This window comes from Amblyraja radiata, chromosome 3 (assembly GCF_010909765.2).
Source record: "Amblyraja radiata isolate CabotCenter1 chromosome 3, sAmbRad1.1.pri, whole genome shotgun sequence".
Classification (NCBI taxonomy): domain Eukaryota; kingdom Metazoa; phylum Chordata; class Chondrichthyes; order Rajiformes; family Rajidae; genus Amblyraja; species Amblyraja radiata.
In genome coordinates, this window is record NC_045958.1 from 34,479,591 (window position 1) to 34,500,469 (window position 20,879).

The following is a 20,879-nucleotide window of genomic DNA, read 5'->3' on the forward strand; positions in this document are numbered from 1 at the left end:
CTGCCTTTGACATCTGACTTCACCTAACCTTCACCATCTCTCTGGGATCTCTCTTAAGCCTGGAGGTAGACACAAAATGCTGGAGTAACTCAACGGGTCAGGCAGCATCTCTGGAGAGAAGGAATGGGTGACATCTGAAGAAGGGTCTCGACCCGAAACATTGCCCATTCCTTCTCTCCAGAGATGCTCTCTGACCCGCTGAGTTACTCCAGCATTTTGTGTCTACCTTCGATTTAAATCAGCATCTGCAGTTCTTTCTCACACATCTCTTAAACCACTTCTTGATTAGTGATCTGCAACTAGCCCAGCAATGGCTCTATTGTCCTCATACCAATACCATTTTCATATTGATTCACTCTATTGTGGCTGTTAAAGTTCTCACACATTAGATATTTGGGCTGCTTGCTGAGTGTTTGTAGTAGTGAGTGCTGAGTATTTCCGATTTCAAGTATTGGTAGTTTTTTATTTATGAAGCTGCGTATAAAGCCTCCTGGGCTTTGGATATAAATGTAATTTACTCCAGCCTATCTTAGGAAAACAAAAAATCATACAATAATATTTTGATGCTGTCCTTGCAGAATTCCTCAATTGTCTTCAAATCTTCTCCCTCCATCTCATTTGCCGTGTTTGGCTGCTAATTACCTATATTTGTTTCTTACTCCTTCATACTGTTTGCTTACTGATTCTGTCTTAGCAGAACTTCCAGAGAGTGTTGCCTCTTAGTTTGAAGAAGGGTATCGACCCGAAACATCACCCATTCCTTTTCTCCAGAGATGCTGCCTTTTGTGTCCTATCATCTGATTTCTCTGTCCATTATACTATACTGTACAAGGCAGACAATTAATCTCTCCAGATCAGCAACTAGGAGCCAAACCTGAAAGTGTGTAGCTATCGTATTGCAGGGCATGATGCACATAACATAGAAACATAGAAAATAAGTGCAGGAGGAGGCCATTCGGCCCTTCGAGCCAGCACCGCCATTCATTGCGATCATGGCTGATCGTCCCCTATCAATAACCCATGCCTGCCTTCTCCCCATATCCCTTGACTCCACTGGCCCCTAGAGCTCTATCTAACTCTCTCTTAAATCCATCCAGTGACTTGGCCTCCATTGCCCTCTGTAGCAGGGAATTCCATAAATTCACAACTCTCTGGGTGAAAAAGTTTTTTTCTCACCTCAGTCTTAAATGACCCCCCCTTTATTCTAAGACTGTGGCCCCTGGTTCTGGACTCGCCCAACATTGGGAGCATTTTTCCTGCATCTAGCTTGTCCAGTCCTTTTATAATTTTATATGTTTCTATAAGATGCACCCTCATCCTTCTAAACTCCAGTGAATACAAGCCTAGTCTTTTCAATCTTTCCTCATATGACAGTCCCGCCATCCCAGGGATCAATCTCGTGAACCTACGCTGCACTGCCTCAATCACAAGGATGTCCTTCCTCAAATTGGGAGACCAAAACGGTACACAATACTCCAGATGTGGTCTCACCAGAGCCTTATACAACTGCAGAAGAACCTCTTTATGGCTATACTGAAATCCTCTTGTTATGAAGGCCAACATTCCATTAGCTTTCATGCTATTTATGTATAATTTCCATCATTGATATCATGAAGAAACAAGTAGTTATGCATGTAGTGACGTCTCAATACAAATTATTTCTTGGAGGACAGTGCTCTTGAAATGATAAAGTTCACATTGATGTTGAGCACCGGTTGTACAGGTGTCAGAGGTTATGGGGAGAAGGCAGGAGAATGGGGTTAGGAGGGAAAGATAGATCAGCCATGATTGAATGGCGGAGTCGACTTGATGCCGAATGGCCTAATTCAAATGGCCAAATGGTCTAATTCCACTCCTATCACTTATGACCTTATGACCATGCATAGTAACAAATGGGATATATTTTATTCTAGGGTACACAAAATTGCTGGGGAAACTCAGCGGGTGCATATAAGGATATTTTATTCTATTATTTACAACCTCTATCAGCATTCACTACCAAGTATAGGTTAAGTTCCCAGAATTTGAGAGGTTACATTTCTTTCTCATTCCGTTTCATACAATGATCAAGACTCTCCATGCTGACTCAACATTGCTTGATTTTCTTTGATTCATAAGTATTCATAGGTACTAAACTTACTTAATACAATTCAAAAGATAGACACAAAATGCTGGAGTAACTCAGCGGGACAGGCAGCAAACTGGAGATAAGAAATGGGTGACATTTCAGGTCGAGGCCCTTCTTTAGGCTGAGTAAAGTCTGAAGTTCCCTCAGTCTGAAGAAGGGTCTCGACCCAATACTTCACCCATTCCTTCTCTCCAGAGATGCCGCCTATCCCGCTGAGTTACTCCAGCATTTTGTGTCCGTCTACGGTTTAAACCAGCATCTGCAGTTCCAACCTAATACAATTCCAATCTCATTTGGAATTCTTACTCTGCAGCCATCTTTCAGCAAGCAGATATCGCTGCATGTCAGTAACTTGGATTTATGAATAATTACACCCCAGTTTTCCCACAATGAGTCATATAAATAATTAAATAAATGATGGGTTAGTTTGTAATCGCCAATCTAAATATTCAAACTTGCATTTTGGAAAATAGGGGCTAAAATCCATTTGAATTTATGCTTATTTAAATGAGTAGATTTAACTATATATGTCTGTAGTTTTCTAACATGTTTAAGTGGATGTCAACAGATCTCTATGCAAGAAGGTGCAGAATAAATTGAAGAGAATGAATGGATTGCTTTTGTTTATGTGCCCATAACTTTTTGTTCTACAAATTTGTTATAACTAATTCTTGAAACTACATACTTCCAGCAAAGCTTGATACAGTATATAGATCATCTGGACATCTGGTGGCACTGTTGATGGCTGCCTCCGCCTACAGTCTGTTTAAAAAAAAAATGTTGTTATGTTTATGTATGTTCTTGTTTTTTTTTTAGTATTTTATGTGTGGGGAAGGAGGGTGTGGTAAGGGGGAGATAGTCCTTCAGTCACTTCCTGGCGAGGATGTGACTATTATCTGAGTCACGCCGTCGCCCCCCTCCTCGCGGCCTACCAACTGGATTGGCGCGTCCTTTCCTGCCGGGACCGACCACAGCTTTAGCAGTGGCGGTGCAGCGCTGGATACATCGCAGAGCGGGCAAGTCCTTACCTGGATCGCCGTTTGGAGCTCCGGACTGTTGGGCCTGCTGCATCGACATCACGGAGCTGTGGTTTGTGGAGCTCCCAGCACGGGTGGCGCTGACCAACATCGCGGAGTCCTGGGACACTTTGCCGGGGGTCGCCAGCGTGAATCTCCGCCCAGCTCGGCCTGTGGACTTCAGGAGCCGCAGACTCCGGTGGGAGGTGGCCGATTCAGGGGTCCAGGCAGCTGAGGTTGTTCTACCTTTCGAGGTCAGGGTTCCATCGTTCACGGCGAGCGGGCCTGAACATCGGGCCGTCCGTGGCGGCGACTGCGGAGGGCTCAGGAAGCCCGACCATGGGTGAACATTGGGAACATCAGTGAGGAGGTTGACTGGACTTTGGTCCCTTCCCTCACAGTGGGGAACTTTGGTGCTGCTGTGGGGATGTTTGTGTGTGGACTACTGTGTTCTGTGTTTTTGTGTTTGTATGACTGTAAGGAAAATAGCATTTTGTTGTCTCCTAATTGAAGACAATGACAATAAATTGAATCAAATCAAAACCAATTCAAATCAAAATCACATGTGATTGGTTTGCTGTGATGATATGCTTGCCATGGTATGAAGAAACTCTTTGGAAGCTGACAATATTGTGTTTGATTTCCACAGAATGCAGCAGATATTTTTTCTTTCACAATGGAACATGTTTGGAGGATTGTCCCCGAGGATGGTTTCAAAACACGCAAACCTTTACATGCAGTTTGTGCAACTCCAAATGTTCAGTATGTGATGGTCCAGACTCTGATGACTGTGAAGAATGTGCTGATCCTCTTTCAGTTATGTATCAAGGGCGGTGTTTGGACAGCTGCCCTGATGGAACTTACATTGACGCGCATACTAAAGATTGTCAGGGTGAGCACAATTGGAAAGAACCAGAGTTGTAAGAATACAAAGAAAGGGCACTGTCATTTAACATTTTTAATCATAAAGTAGAATTGCATTTGTGTAGGTGGTCTGCTGCGGAAAGGCTTTAATAAAGAGATGTTATGACTATATGATTCCATCATGTTAACATCCTTCAACATCTTGAATTTTCATTTGGCTGTAGATAAACATATTCTCAATTTACTTAAAGCATAACCTCAATCAGAGTTCTGATCTAAAAATAGTAAAAGTTCTAATTTTCAAACATATGTATATATCTTGTTACTTCCATTCTAGTTCAATGAATATGTTAGAGCATATTCTATGAACAGGAGTGGTGGTGGAGGTACAAATGATTGTCGCAATTAGGAGGCCTTTAAATAGGAACTCATGTGCAGGTGGATGAGATTAGTTTCTCTTGGCATCATGTTCTGCACAGGCACTGTGAGTCGAAGAGCCTGTTCCCGTGCTGTACTTTTCTATGTTCTACAGTGTATGACTGCTGCAAATGGCTTGTAATATCATTCCAATTTTTTAAACCATGGGTAATGTATGTTTTCTTTTATTTACAGAGTGTGATAAGTCATGTAACACGTGCAATGGACCTCATTCAACCGACTGCATTCAATGTAGGAATGGATTTATAAAAAACCATCACGAGAACTGTGTAATGCACAAGGACTGTGCTCTGAATATGTATATGGACCAGATCTGTCGGCCATGTCACAAGAAATGTCGCCGCTGTTATGGACCCACAGATAATGATTGTCTCAGCTGCACACCAAATCATTTTTTACTCAGTAAGTATGCGTTAACAGTTTCAACAAATCAGGATTTAATTTTCTTTTTGGATAATATCATGATGCATTTTTAAAATGAAGAGCTATTGATAATTATTCTTAACCAAGAGCAAGAAATCTCATTTTCGAGCCCATTTTGTTTTAACCTATTTTCATGATTTTCACGCCGAAAGGTAAGTGCCAAACTATTAACATAAATAAATTTTACAAGTAAGATTATTTGTTTTGATCATAAACCTTACTCTGGAAATGTCTTCAAGATTGAAAGTTCTGCCTGCCTAACAGAGATAAGGAAGGTGCTGGATTACACTCATACACATTGAAATACAATTATCAAAAGGAACTCAGATTTTTAAGCATTGATTTTTCCTGATCATAATGCCTGTCAAACTAGCAATAAATGTGATAACTACTCCACCAAACACAATGACTCCCATTGCCCTATGATGTGATTTAAACGTCAAAACTACTGAATTGGTTGTATATCACTATGGAGTGAACTGAAGTGATATAAAACTGCAACAAATGCACATTTTTCTCTTGTAACTTTGATTAGCCAAGGATATAAAATGTAATTTGTTTTTGTAATTTTGACATGGGCTAATTAACTTTCGATAAAATTGCTCAATCTATTATGTCCCTGGCTATCTGTCTGTCATTCAGTTGGAGACCCAGAGAGAGGAATTATTCAGAATTCTGTTTCAGACATTGTAGCCTTGGGAAACAAGAGCATTGCTTTACCACATTTTATCCTCCAATGTACATTGGACATGGCCTATCAATAAATGGTATCTACATAACACTCTGATGGCACTGACACATTATTTTGGGGATTTGATTATTCCATTGGATTATAATGAGATGAGGACAAATGAAATGAGAAAAGTGAGGGAACTGGTTTCACATTGAAGTTGTTGCAATAATGGAAAATTAATCAAATATTTGCCAAATAGGAACTGCTTTGGAACCATTAAGTATAATTGTATTACTGTTACAGACAATTATATTCTGTTTGTCAGACAAATGATTAATTGGATTGGTTAAACCTATATCCCGTATAATACATTTAGGTTTAAATTCGTTCTTAATAGCTACATGGTAGAAGTATTCCACACTAAATTGTTTCATCTCCGAATGTTAATTAATGTTATAATTTATCTCTCAATTAGATAAGACATGTGGAGACTCTTGTCCTGATGGATACTACACAGATCGGCAGCACTGCTATGCTTGCAACAAAGGCTGTGAGACTTGCAGTGGGCCATCAAAGACAGACTGTCTAGCCTGTAAATCGGACTGGTACAAGCTGGAATCAATCTGTGTCAAGACCTGTGGATCTGGGTAGGTGCCATGGATTAAATTGAAATGTTAACTGGAGAGATTGATTGGTTGAAAAGTCTGACCCTAATGAGTGGCAACAATTGCACCAGCATCTTTTAGAGTTATGTTACATAGATTACCAACATGGATACAATGGGCAGCGTGGTGTTCTTCCATTTCATAAATGTTCCATGATTCCATAATAAATGCTGATTGCTTTGAAATTATAATTTTGTTTATGATCTTGGAACTAAAGTTTTTTTTAAAGTTGGTGTACACAGCCATAAAAAAAATTGTTTTTAAGAGAGATCTTCTTTTCAAAAAAATTGACTTTGGTGTTGGAGTATAGGGAACCAGAATCAATTATATCGATATAGACTTGTCTTGCAATGGCTATAAAACTGATGCACAGGTGAAGAAACGAGGGCTGCATTGAACTAAAACTGATTTTAAAACTGGCGATATTTAGTGCAGTTTTGTGCATTTTAGCCAAATTATCAAACCAAAACAGACACTGAGTAAAAATGAACTTAGTTTCCGATCTATCTTTATACTGATGAAATAAATACCAAGCTTTTGGCCAAGTGGCAAGTTAATTTGCACTCAATTAATTCTGACATTGTTTGGGAACTTGGAATTTCTAAGTTTTATGGTTTCTGAAAAATCTGGATGTTCCAATTTCCTTCAATTTTAAAATTGAGCAAACTCAGTTTAAAATGTGTTTTTCCAATTTCAATTTCCCCCTTTTACTTGCATAGCTTGATGTAATTTTGCCGCGTTACGGAGCTTGAATAGTTTTGAATAGAGATTCCGTGGTTGCAGATGGGATTTAAAGATAATATAAATAGACACAAATAGACAATAGGTGCAGGAGTAGGCCATTCGGCCCTTCGTGCCAGCACCGCCATTCAATGTGATCATGGCTGATCATCCGCAATCAGTACCCCGTTCCTGCCTTCTCCCCATATCCCCTGACTCTGTTATCTTTAAGAGCCCCATCTAGCTCTCTCTTGAAAGTATCCAGAGAACCGGCCTCTGAGGCAGAGAATTCAACAGATTCACAACTCTCTGTGTGAAAAAGTGTTTCCTCATCTCCGTTCTATATGGCTTACCCCTTATTCTTAAAATGCTGGAGTAACCCAGCAGGTCAGGCATGGTCTCTGGAGAATAGGAATAGATGACATTTCAGGTTGAGAACAGTCTTGATCTGAGACATCACCTATTCCTTTTCTCCAGCGATGCTGCCTGGTCTGCTGAGTTACTCCAGCATTTTGTGTCTATCTTCAGTGTAAACCAGCATCTGCAGTTCCTTCCTACTCAAACATAATATTTCCTCCCTGGTCTAGCATATTTCGGAACAGTTGCAGACCATTCTCAAGGGGAGGATAATCAGGCAGGAGTCATTGTACATGTTGGCACAAATGGCTTAGGTAGCAAAAGGAATGGGGTCATAGAAACATAGAAAATAGGTGCAGGAGGAGGCCATTCGGCCCTTCGAGCCAGCACCGCCATTCATTGTGATCATGGCTGATCGTCCCCTATCAATAACCCGTGCCTGCCTTCTCCCCATATCCATTGACTCCATTAGCCCCTAGAGCTCTATCTAACTCTCTCTTAAATCCATCCAGTGACTTGGCCTCCACTGCCCTCTGTGGCAGGGAATTCCATAAATTCACATAGGGTCCTGCATAGGGAGTAAAGTTAAAGGTTAACAAGCAGAACCATGAGAGTATAATCTCAAGATTGCTCCCGGTACCACATGCCAGTGGTGGTAGGATGAGGATGATTGGATAGGAAAAAACATAGGTGAGGAGTTGGTGTGGGCGGCAAGGGATGTTTGGACCATTGGGATCTCTTCAGGGCAGAGGGATGGCTTGCTCCTGAACTGGAGAAAGACCAATATCCTGGTGGGCAGATTGGCAGGCAGATGGGATCCAATGCAATAGTGGGACAGGTTAGGCACACCAGTGGCCTAACTGCCATCCCAACTGCAATAAGGCTAAAAGAAAAATAGGGGAGAAAAATGATGCAGATGTCAATAACAAAATGTTGAGTTGACAAGACAGGCAGCATAGCAGGGAGTGAGGAAACACAGTTAAAAAAAACATTTATTTCAAGGCAACAGGTCTGACACACTTAAGGCAGACCACCTCATATATTAGACAGGTATGTACAACTGGGTCCTGACAGTTAAGGCTGGAAACCTAGTTAAGAGCAGACTGGCAGCTTACTGTTCCAAGGCACAGATGCAACAGGTGAGATAGTGGTGAGAGCAAAATAGATTGGGTTTATTATTGATTAAGGAAAACATCACGAAAATTGTCCAAAATGACATTACTGAGGGTCCATCCAGTAGAGCTCAGAAATAAAAAGGGGATATTCACCTTGTCGGGATTGTCCTATAGGCCCCCAAATAGTCAACTGGAATTAGAGGAGCAAATGTATGTTCCTGATGATTGCAGGACTACTACGATTGTCATAGTTGGGGATTTTAACTTTTCCCACATAGACTGGGACTGTCAGTGTGCCAAGAGCTTAGACAGGGTAGAATTCATCAACATAGAAACATAGAAAATAGGTGCAGGAGTAGGCCATTCGGCCCGTCGAGCCCGCACCGCCATTCAATATGATCATGGCTGATCATCCAACTCAGTATCCTGTACCTGCCTTCTCTCCATACCCCCTGATCCCTTTAGCCACAAGGGCCACATCTAACTCCCTCTTAAATATAGCCAATGCACTGGCCTCAAATACGTTCTGTGGCAGAGATTCACCACTCTCTGTGTAAAAAATGTTTTTCTCATCTCGGTCCTAAAAGGCTTCCCCCTTATCCTTAAACTGTTACACCTTGTTCTGGACTTCCGCAACATCGGGAATAATCTTCCTGCATCTAGCCTGTCCAACCCCTTAAGAATTTTGTAAGCTTCTATAAGATCCCCCCTTAATCTTCCAAATTCTAGCGAGTACAAGCCGAGTCTATCCAGTCTTTCTTCATATGAAAGTCCTGCCATCCCAGGAATCAGTCTGGTGAACCTTCTCTACGGCAAGAATGTCTTTCCTCAGAACAATCCAGTTTGTTCATGAAAGTTTCCTCAGGCAATATATAGAGGGCATTCAATGAAGTGTAATCCGTGAGCACATTTGAGCCCAGTGATCAGAGTTCTATTAGCTTTAGAATAGTTACTGCCAAGGACAGGGCTGGTCCACAAGTTAAAGTTCTAAATTGGGGCAAGGCCAACCTTGATGGTATTAGGCAAAAACTTCTAATACCATCTGCCTATTTCTCCTCTATTTTTCCATGAAGAAAGACATGAAGCTGAGGGGAAGTTAATGGAAATGTCTTGAGGACTGTCCATATCACAGTCCTGTCGAGAAAATGCTGGATCAATAAATCTCCCGGACCTGATCAGATATATTCAAAGACACTGTGGGAAGCTAGACAAGAAATTGCAGGAGCTCTAAAACCTGTCTCACACCTATTGTTCTAATCTGACCTTTCTTCCAACCATCTGCCTATCAAAAAATCCCCTTCGCCTGAGTCGATCTATTACCTGCCATGCTTTGTCCTGCCTCTTCCCTTTTCCAGCTTTATTCCCCCCCGCCCCACCCCCCCACCTACAATAATCTAAAGAAGGTCTTGACCCGAAACGTCACCTATCCATGTTCTCCAGAGATGCTGCCTGACCCACTGATTAATTTCAGCAATTTGTGTATTGTGACCTTTTATATATGAATCATCATTAGACATTGCTGAGTTGACGGAAGATCACAGTACAGTTGATATTGTGCCTCTATTTAAGAAAGGCTGTAAGGAAATGCCTGTGAGCTCCTTCACCAGGACTTTTGTTTTCCCAATTAGAACGTTAAATTTGCATTTATCTTTTGGAAAGAACGTACTCTGAGACTTGTTAAGTTGCCCTTCACTTTACAAGTATCAAACAGATTCACTTGCATTAGAAAGACTACCATTTGCATTAAAAATAGCCCTACTGCAATATTTAGGGAAACCCTTAAAGTGTTTACTGAAGATAATCAGCATGAAAATATTAGCATGCATCTTGCATATATGTGATAAGTTATTGTAATGTATGGCTGAAAGTAAATTTAAAAAATCTTAAGAATAATGTTAATGGTTCTGTTTGGTAATTTGCACATTCTTTATCTTCATGCTGAGAAATGCAATATTATGAATGGATTAAAATTATTTGATATGTTGTAATCAAGGGATTTATTGTCACACACCATTTATTTCAGGCGTTATGGAGATCCATTGGATGGAATTTGTAAAAACTGTCATCGTACCTGTAAAGAATGTTGGGGGTCAGGTATAGCTGAATGTCAGACATGTGCAAATCATCATTTCCTGTTGAAATCGGATGACAAATGCTATATAAAATGTCCCAGACAATACTATGAAGAAGGATTGGAGCAGACCTGTGAAAGGTGCCACCCTAGTTGCAAAACTTGTGATGGTAAGTTCAAGATTTAAAATCTTCTAACAGTGAGGATCCATGTTATCTTTGAGGATTTTGTGATAATTGGGGTAGGCTTTTAAATTCTGTAAATGGAAATTAAATAAACAGCAAATGCTGGAGTCCAAAATATAATTAAAATGCTGAAATAGTCAGCAGGTCAGGCAACATCTGTAGATAAAGAAACAACGTGAATGTTTCAGATTGTACCAGAACCAGGAATTTATTTCCCTACTTTTGATTCCCTTGCCCGGGGAAAAAGACTCTGTACATTCACCATATCTATTCTCTTAATGATGTTATACATCTCTTGAAGATCACCCCTCAGCCTAACCTGCCCACTTCTCCCTATAGCTCAGACCCTCGAGTCCTGGCAACATCCTTGTGTGTTTTCTCTACACTGTTTCCAGATTAATGTCATTTTATCTTCAATAAGATGACCAAAACTGAACACAATACTCCAAGTACAACCTCACCAATGTCATGTATAACTGCAATGTAACATTCCACTATCTCACATTTATCCAAATTAAGCTGTATTAGCCATTCCTCAGCTTACTTGCTGAAGATGGAACTATAATTCTTGATGACCATCTTCATTGTCTACGATACCATCTATTTTATGTAATGATGTTTTTATTTTACTAGGCGAAGGACCTATTCGGTGTACTTCCTGCTTTTGGGGCTTCAAGATGATTGGAAGCATCTGCAGTTCTCATTGTTTTGCTGGGGAATACTTGATCTCAGAGGTACTTATTGCATAGTAATTACTATTGTCACTATCTTATTTGGTGTATTTTCTTATATTGTAGCTGTAAAGAATTGCTTAAAATTGTTTTTACTGTGAGTATAACTCCAAGTACATATATTTCAAGCTTCCTACTATTCAAACTCGCACAGGGGTAGAATCTAATCTGATATTCCACCCTTAAATTGAGATTTTAACATAAAGATGAACAAATGAGATATATATTTACATTCAACAACAGGAAAATAAAACATTGAAAACATATTATTTTAGTGATGCAGAACATCAGTGAGGTGCTGCTCTTTGGAAGGACACTAAAATTGATTGCTTTTCCTGCCTGTGAATGTGGAGGATTTTGCAAAGTCGGTGGTGAAAGTATTTCTCCAGTGCTTTGAAGTACCTTCTGTAGTTAGTCCATCTCAGAAATATATAATGGGCAGAAATCACTACTGACTGTAGACTATAAGCTTTGTGCTGAGTTTGAGTTGTTGATGTATGAATGATTTGATTGTGCCAATATGAAAAATTATCCACATTTTCCATTGTTTGATCATAAGCTTATGTTGTTGGCAGTGGGGAAATGGGGCAAAAGCAGTGGGGTGTTTGCAGCAGGTGCAGGGCTGGGAGACGACCTTGGTCTTATAGAAAGTTAGTGTCAGGCCCATTCTTTATTTCTTCCATCCTGGGTTCAGTGTTAGGTTTCATGTTTCTGGGACAATTAAATTGTCAAGAAAAATCTAAAAAGTGGAAGATACTGGATCGACTAAAGATTTGCCAGAGTTTGTTTACATGGTAACTACTTTACATGCATAACCATTATGCCGTTTCTGTGCTTATTAGGATCCAGAAACACTGTGTGATAAATGCGACGATACTTGTCTGGAATGTAAAGGGCCAGGACCTTTCAACTGCACAGACTGTCACCCAAATCTCTTGATGAATCTCGAAGGTGGCAACTGTTTAAAATGTTGCAGAGCTGTTTTGCCAGATGTTGAAAGCTGCTGTGATTGTGAAATGAAATTTGGTAAGACTGGTTGTGTGTAAAAGTTTTATTTAACATTTTACTCAAAACATTTTTATTAGTTAAATAGATTTATTTCTGACTGCATGAATAAGCGAGTTCAGTATTCCAAAAAATGCTTTTTCTGCACAGAAAAAGCATTGGATCAAGTGGTATGGGACTACCTGGTTAATGTATTGCAAACATTTCAAATGGGAGAGAATTTCATCTTATGGATAAATTTATTATATGGTACTATACCTATTCCAGTCAATTCCAATATACCTACCAAAAAAGTATTTTAAAAAACTGGACATTACAAATTTTATATGGGACTATAAATCCCACAGAATACAAAGAACACACTTGAGCAAACCTAAAGAATTGGGTGGTTTAGCACTTCCTACCTTTATGTGCTATTACCGGGCAGTAAATATCAAAAACATGATTCACCTGCTGGACAATTTTACCCAGCAGGTGGATTGGATTGTAATGGAGAGAGAGGACTGCTCCCCTTGCAATATTGGAGCGATCCTCCTCTCACCAATGAACCTGAATAACACAAAATACAATAAAAATCCAATTATACATAGTACAATTAGAACTTGGAAACAAATAAAACATACCCTAAAATTAAGAAATCTATCTCTTTTATCTCCAATAGTTAATAACCCGTCATTTAAACCTTCTATTATAGATAAATCATTTACACAATGGGGAAGAATAGGAATTAAAATGCTCGGAGACATGTATGAAACTGGAAAATTATTATCATTACAACAATTACAATTAAAATACAATTTGAGAAATCATTATTTTAAATATTTTCAAATATGTGACTATCTGAAAAAATATACACAAGATTATTATAATATGCCACCAGATTTACTGGACGAAGCAATGAAGACAAAGGCCGAATCAGCAAATTTAATATCATACTTGTATAACATCATTCTAAATATAGAAATACCATCAACCGACGGTATTAGAAGAGACTGGGAACAAGAACTAGCTATAAAAATTTCAAAAGAGAGGTGGGATAAACATTTATTATATGTGCATAAATGCTCGATTAACGTAAGACACACTCTAATTCAATTTACGATCTTACATAGATTATACTATTCAAAAACCAAAATAAGTAAACTATTTCCTAACGTCTCACCTATTTGTGATAAATGCCTATCTCAAGAAGCTACTATAGCGCACTCATTTGTTTTTTGTATAAAAATTCAAAAATTTTGGACTGACATTTTTGAAATCTTTACAAAATTATTTAAAATAAAATTGATACCAAAAGCAGAATGGATTATCTTTGGAACAATGGAAGGCAGCCTTGAACTAAATGTGTTTCAAAATAATCTATTTAATTACGGGTTAATAACGGGAAAAAAGCTTATACTTAAATTCTGGAAAAACGCTCCTATACCAACAATAAATATGTGGATTTCAAACGTGTTTGAAACATTACACCTGGAAGATATGAGACTCCTTCTTGCAGGCAATTCAGACCACTTCCAAAAGACGTGGTCTGCATTTATCGACTACAACAGTACTTTAAAAATAAATGGTGTCAGGATCTGGTAAGGGGGGATGAAAAATACGAAGTTGGTATATCCCTTTTTGCGCGGTCTTCATTATAGAGCTTTTGTTTCTTTGCTATGGCCTATTTCTTAACTTTTTTCCCCAACTCTTTGCTTAATGGGTCTTTCTTTTTGATCACTCTTTCACAATATCACGACTTTCTCTCACTTTCTTTCTTTTCTTTCTTTTTACAGCTTAAAAAATGAAGTGGTACAATAAATGTAATAAGATATATTTGGCTTGTTCTATTGTAATGCACCGTACTTCTAATAAATAAATAAATAAATAAACAAATAAAAGTTTTCCAAAGAATGCAAGGAATCATGGGATTTGTCAAAGGTCACTGGCTATAAAGAAAAAGCGAACAAAGTGCTGGCTGCATAAACTGTATGTAAATTCTTATCTTTATTCATGATTTATGTGTAAAAATGTATTTCATCTGAGGAACGGGGGTGCCAGGTAGCGGGAGAGCGAGTGTAACAGCGAGAGGGGGCTGATGCCAGTGGGAGACGGGAGAGCGCGCACAGACCCACGCCTCATCCGCAGCCCCCCCGCCCCACCCAGCGGCCGGCGAACCTCCCCGGCGTCGGCGGGGGTGCGCATAGGGTGCTGCGGCGGCGGCTGGATGGGCAGCATCCCCAGAGAAAAGGAATGGGTGACGTTTCGGGATGAGACCCTTTTCCGGGGAGGTTGCCTGGCCTGTCGCGGTGCCTTGTGTGCGTCCCCGCCAGTGGCCGGCACTCAGTCCCCGTGGCCACCAAACCTCTCCGTCTGAGTCGCAACCCTCCACCAGCAGGGCCTTTGATGCCGGAAGACTACATGCAGCTCCAGTGGAACTGATTGCCGATCCCAGCTCCGACTGACTCATTGTGGGGACAAACCGATGGCCTATGGAGAGGGAGAGAGGTGCAGCCAGCGGTCCCCGGCCTGCTGGGCGACGGCCCCCCCGAGAGCTGGAGCGGAGCCGGGGCCGAGGATCCCCCCCCCGCCCCACGCCGGCTCCGAGCCCGGCCTGACACCTCCGGACGAGGACGGAACGAGGATGGGGGGGCGGGGAAAGCCCGGCGGTGCCTGAGGTCCGCGCCCAACCCCGACCATGGACCCCGAACCCACTGAGCACCACAACGAAGGTCTGATAACCAAAGTTAACACACAGCAAATCCGCACCTCCAATGTTTATCTCCAGTGACCTATGACCTGAGCATGCACAGTCAGAATATCAAACTCACTTATTAATATGCATTGAAAAACAAGGATTTTTTCAATTAATTTATTGTAATTTATTTTTTAACAAATCTATTGCAGTACCTCCTAATATATGTTTCTTACCTGTTTCCAATGATGTGAATCATAATAATAATGCGGAAGTGAGAACATGGCTTTAGCTAATTTCATGGCGAGGCAGGTTTTGAATGCAGAAGAGTTTAAGATGTAATCAGACTTTCTCATTAATTTATAGAACACTAGAATCAGTTCTTGCTCTCTACAGTAAATCATATATCTTATAAATAATAAACCATCTCCAACTATTTTAGAACCACCAACATTTTACTTTATTTTTTTGTTGTCTTTGATTGAAATCTTTCAAATGTTTCTATTATTGAAAAACAGAAAAGTCATTGGATTTCTAACTGGATAATTGAAAACTAAATCTTAATCATGTCTTCTATAGTTGTATTTATTAATTATTTAAAATAATTCAGCCGTAGTCAATAATAAAATCAGAATCATACAGTGTAGAAACTGGCCCTTCGGCCCAACTTGCACATGCTGACCAACATGCCATATCTGCATGTTGCACTGCCTGCGTTTGGTCCATATCCTTGTAAGCCTATGCAATCCATGTACCAGTACAAATGTCTCAAACATTGTGATAGTATCTGCCAAAACTGGCAGCTTCGCAGCTTGTTCCTTATCTATCTATATACGTGTGTGTGTGTGTGTGTGTGTGTGTGCACCCACGTGGAGATTGTTACATGATTCGGTAGAGATTTACATTATGAGTTCACAAATCTCTAAATTTGGTCAATTATTTCCCCAGATTTTGAATAAAATTGTTCGCAAAACTCACTTTAAAAACATTAATTGCCGCTTGCCAGCTGCTGACGTCACAATGCCCACATGCCCACCAATCGAGGCCCACCTGCCTCCTGCCCCCACCCCCCCGCTGTGGACTAAAGCATTGTTTACTTTTTTCATAGCATTGAATTTTACTATTTGTCTGTGTCCCTCCCCCCCCCCCCCCCATCTGCTGTTTAGCACGAGTTAAGTCTCCCCATCTCTCTCCCCATCTCTCTCTCTCTCCCCATCTCTCTCTCTCCCTCTCTCTCCCCACCTCCCTCTCCCCCCCTCTCTCTCTCCCCCTCCCTCCCCCCCTCTCTCTCCCCCTCCCTCTCTCCCCCTCTCCCTCTCCCTCCCTCTCCCTCCCCCCCCCCCCCATCCCTCTCTCCCCCCCATCCCTCTCTCCCCCCTCCCTCTCTCCCCCCCTCTCTCTCTCCCCCCCTCCCTCTCTCCCCCCCTCCCTCTCTCCCCCCCCCCCCCCTCCCTCTCTCCCCCCTCCCTCTCCGCCGCCCCTCCCCCTCTCCCTCTCCCCCCCTCCCTCCCTCTCCCCCTCCCTCCCTCTCCCCCTCCCTCCCTCTCCCCCCCTTCCTCCCTCTCCCCCCCTCCCTCTCTCTCCCCCCCTCCCTCTCTCTCCCCCCCTCCCTCTCTCTCCCTCCCTCTCTCTCTCTTGCTCTTCTGTCTCTGCCTCTCTCCCTGTCTCTCCCCATTCTCTCTCTGCCCTCACTCTCTACCCCCCGCCGCCCCTCTCCAGATGCGCCTGCAAGTTGGGGGTTATGCGTCAGTGGATAGGGTTATGGGGTAAAAGGAGCAAATTAATAATAATATAATATCAAGGGGGTAGTTAGTGTGTGTGAGTGTGTGGGGGTGGTTAGTGTGTGTGTGTGTGACGCCGCATGCCGCCGCCCCCCCCCCCTGCAAACACGCGTTGGGGGAACAGACCCAACGGGTCTGCACTTGGTCTAGTTCCTATTAAATCTTTCCAACCGTCCCACCCCCTGACACTTAAACCTATGTCCTCTGGTTCTTGATTCCCCTGCACTGGGTAAAAGACTATGCACTTACCCAATCAATTCCTCTCACGATCTTACACATGTCCATAAGATTATCCCTCCTGCGTTCCAAGGAATAAAGTCCCAGTCTGCTCAATCTCTCCCTATAGCTCAGCCCCTCAAGTCCTGGCAACATCCTCATAAATCTTCTCTGCACCCTATCCAGCTTAACATCATCTTATAACAGGGTAACCAAAACTGAACACAAAACTACAAATGTGGCCTCACCAATGTATTGTACAACTGTAATATAACCTCCCAACTTCTATACTCAATACACTAATGAAGACCAATGTGCCAAAGGCCTTATTGGCCACCCTATCTACCCATGACGCCACTTTCAAGGAACTATGTACCTGCACTCCTAGATCCCTCTGCTCTACAACACTCCCCAGAGCCCTGCTGTTCACTGTGTAGCCCTGCCATTCATTTTCACCACTGCGTTATAAATGTTTCTTCAACTTACTGAATATAGTTTGTAACTGTTATTGCAAATAAAAGGTTGCATGTGCACATTAAAATTTTACTTTTCTCTATTTAAAATTTGTAGATGAATGCATTTTGAGAGCAGTTGTGGTTCCAGACAGCAAACGGGCAACAGGCAAACCAGCTTTATTTGTCACTGCTTCAGTTCTGCTCATTTTGTGTAGTGGTGTTGGTATATTCTTTATCCTGAAGTCGCGTTCAAAAACAAAGCAGACTAACAGAGCCGGTTACGAGAAACTGTCCAATCAACCCAAATCCACTCCAATTTATAATGCTTGCAAGGACAGTATTAGTTTTCAAGATAATCAAGCAATGGACTATATGGATCATCAGGACGAATTACATGATGAAGATGATGATGATGACATTGTCTACATGGGGCAGGATGGCACTGTTTACCGTAAATTTAAGTATGGCTTGCTAGAGGATGATGAAGATGAACTTGAGTATGATGATGAAAGCTATTCCTTTCGATAAAGGAATGCTAATTGCATTGCTTTTCAGTACTACTTGGAGAAATTCTGTACTTCAGGCACTCATACTGAAGATACTGTAAAGCAACATCTGTGAGTGAGACCAATGCATCCCAATATAGACAACCATGAAGTGTGTTATTGAAGTTGGCCCCTATCATAATTTTTAAATAACCATATTTCTGCATATCTGTGCATGTTTGCTCTCATAATATTTTAAAGTATTAAAGTGTTGATAAGATTGAAATCATATATTAAGAGCAAGTCATTACAACTGTGGTGCTCCATTGGAAGGTTTTAAACAATGTAAATTCCCCTCAGATTTCAAACCATTGTTTCTGCACCAAAAGATACTCCGAAATTCACCTGTTTCTCAATTTGGTGCACGGACTTTTTAAACAATATTAGATCGACATTAGCCACCTAAAATATTGATACAATTCCAAATGCAAAACCATGTTCTTCAATTTTTCTCTTCCACATGCCTCCCATCAGCCATTTAGATTTCCAAAATCCAGATCTCCGAAGTGTTACTACTTATAGTGAAATATAGCAATTGAACTTGAGTTTTTATAAATTATGCTTATAGATAATACACACGAGCAAATAATGACTATGCTATATCTTTAAAATGTATTAACATTTAAATTGAATGTTATTCAGTATACTATCATTTTTATTTGTGTGATTTACGTTTTAAAGAATTTACAAAAGCCCTTTTTTTTCTCAGGTGTAAGAAAGTTACTTTAAATTTCCAGATTTTTAAAATTATTTCTTCAAATCTGGTTATTAGATTGGAATTTCAGATATCTTTTTAATAATGTACAAACAAGTGTTTTTGGATTAAGTTTCATCTATAAGCAATAAAGCCTCTGCCATCACTTTATCCCACGCAACTATCAAAACATACTGAAGCCGAATGTGACAAGAAGAGTCCGTTTACTTATGCGTAACAGCACACATGCTCTAGAGAACTGGCAATGTAATTTGCATTACCTTTGTCTGGAGTTCTTGTTCAGTAAGATTAAATACAGAAGCCATTATTTTATTACTGCAGACTAAAACATTGAAGATATGCTAAATTTGGAACTACAATAATTATTATCAATTAACAATAAATAATATTTGTAATCTGTGGGATTGGGGTTGGTAGTTGCAAAGGACATATTAAAAGATGAAATATTACTTGTTAGAAAGCACTAATATTCATAACTGTTTATAGTAACCAAAGCAGCAAGAATTTCAGATTTACAAAGCAAATCTGTTCAGAATAGTAACATAAATTGTAATACTAATTCATGGTTTAAACTGTTGCATTCTTTATCTGTTATTTGCTGGTATAGAAAATGAAATAAACAATTGCAGATGATTGGAAAAGATATCCATCCACTGGTTAACTACAAATGAATGGCAGATGTGGTTTTACTCAATTTTGTGGTATTACACCTTGGTAATAATGCAAGGGGACAAAATAATGACTATTTAAAAAAAAAATCTCAATATAAAATCTACGGTTTTTTACCCTATAATCTATGTTATCCAGTGTCCATTCAGTGTCACTGAGCTAACAACTCGAATCAAAAACCTTGCTTTTTAGTTTCCAATACAATTGCCTGACATGCAACTTACAATTAGTACATTCTGCAGACTGTTAATAATACTTGCAGAAATTGGAAAATTGCAAATTCATTTCATAATCCTGGTATTAAGTATTGCACTTAAATTTAAGATAGAATTATGAACAAAATGTTAGAAACGCCCAGCATTTTCTGTTAGTTCCAATTTCATGAATGTCTTCTGCTTCGGATTTTCCTAATATTCTGGAATATGATAATTCACAAAAAAAGCATTTGATATTGTTGGGAACTAATTCATTCGTTAGTTTTTCATGGTGTATTGTGTTGGCAACATCTGATGCTTATGATAAGGATATAATTAGATTACATTTCTTGTTTAAAAATATCTTTATTTTCATATTGAACTAAATTATGTACATATTGAGAATATGAAACCCTAATTGGTGAGGAATTAAGATATCATTGATTTTTAAAAATGGTTAGAATATTTCATTTCACCATAGGGAACTTATTCAACCAAAGGCGGTTTACTATAATTTAAATTCATGTAATGCATGTAATGGCCAGATCACTGCTTTGTTTATGAAACGTGTTTGGTTGATCAAGGGCCCATGTTTTGCATATGAACATATACTAGTTTTTGAATGGAAATTTAATTGTATCAGGTTGGAATAGCTTGACTGAATTAAATAATAATTTCATAATTTGTTGCTGTACCCTCACAATTCAGTTACTGTGTACTACAGCAAACTCAAACAATTCTTGGAACTGGGAAACCTATTCATCAATATGATTTTAATAAATAGTGTTGCTTTAATTAATCAGCCTGTACACATTTGTACAACTCAGGGTTAAAAGATTTCTTATGTGTGATTGAATTTTGATTTGTTTGCTATAATTTACTGATGTGATGACACTTATGTTCTTTGTGATGACAGAATAAAAGTATGCTTTATACAGATTGACTGGAACTTTTAACCGTGTAAAATACAATAGACAATAGGTGCAGGAGTAGGCCATTCGGCCCTTCGAGCCAGCACCGCCATTCCATGTGATCATGGCTGATCATCCCCAATCAGTACCCCGCTCCTGCCTTCTCCCCATATTCCCTGACTCCGCTATCTTTAAGAGCCCTATCTAGCTCTCTCTTGAAAATATCCAGAGAACCTGCCTCCACTGCCCTCTGAGGCAGAGAATTCAACAGACTCACAACTCTGTGTGAAACATTATGTAATTTGCTCCCCAAACCTAACTTTATCTA

General features: G+C 40.1%; 1 protein-coding gene across 2 annotated transcripts in view; it reads left to right on the forward strand.

The window, feature by feature from the left end:
• pcsk5 (proprotein convertase subtilisin/kexin type 5) overlaps positions 1-20,579 on the forward strand; it is a 270,823-nt gene extending 250,244 nt beyond the window's left edge. For both annotated transcript variants that reach the window (XM_033017565.1, XM_033017566.1), the window contains exons 31-37: positions 3,794-4,036; positions 4,621-4,848; positions 6,018-6,189; positions 10,423-10,640; positions 11,289-11,389; positions 12,229-12,412; positions 17,633-20,579. In XM_033017565.1, coding sequence (XP_032873456.1) covers positions 3,794-4,036; positions 4,621-4,848; positions 6,018-6,189; positions 10,423-10,640; positions 11,289-11,389; positions 12,229-12,412; positions 17,633-18,045 — 1,559 coding nt within the window. In that variant the 3' untranslated portion in view covers positions 18,046-20,579. The remainder of the gene's footprint in view (positions 1-3,793; positions 4,037-4,620; positions 4,849-6,017; positions 6,190-10,422; positions 10,641-11,288; positions 11,390-12,228; positions 12,413-17,632) is intronic.
• The last annotated feature ends 300 nt before the right edge of the window (positions 20,580-20,879 follow it).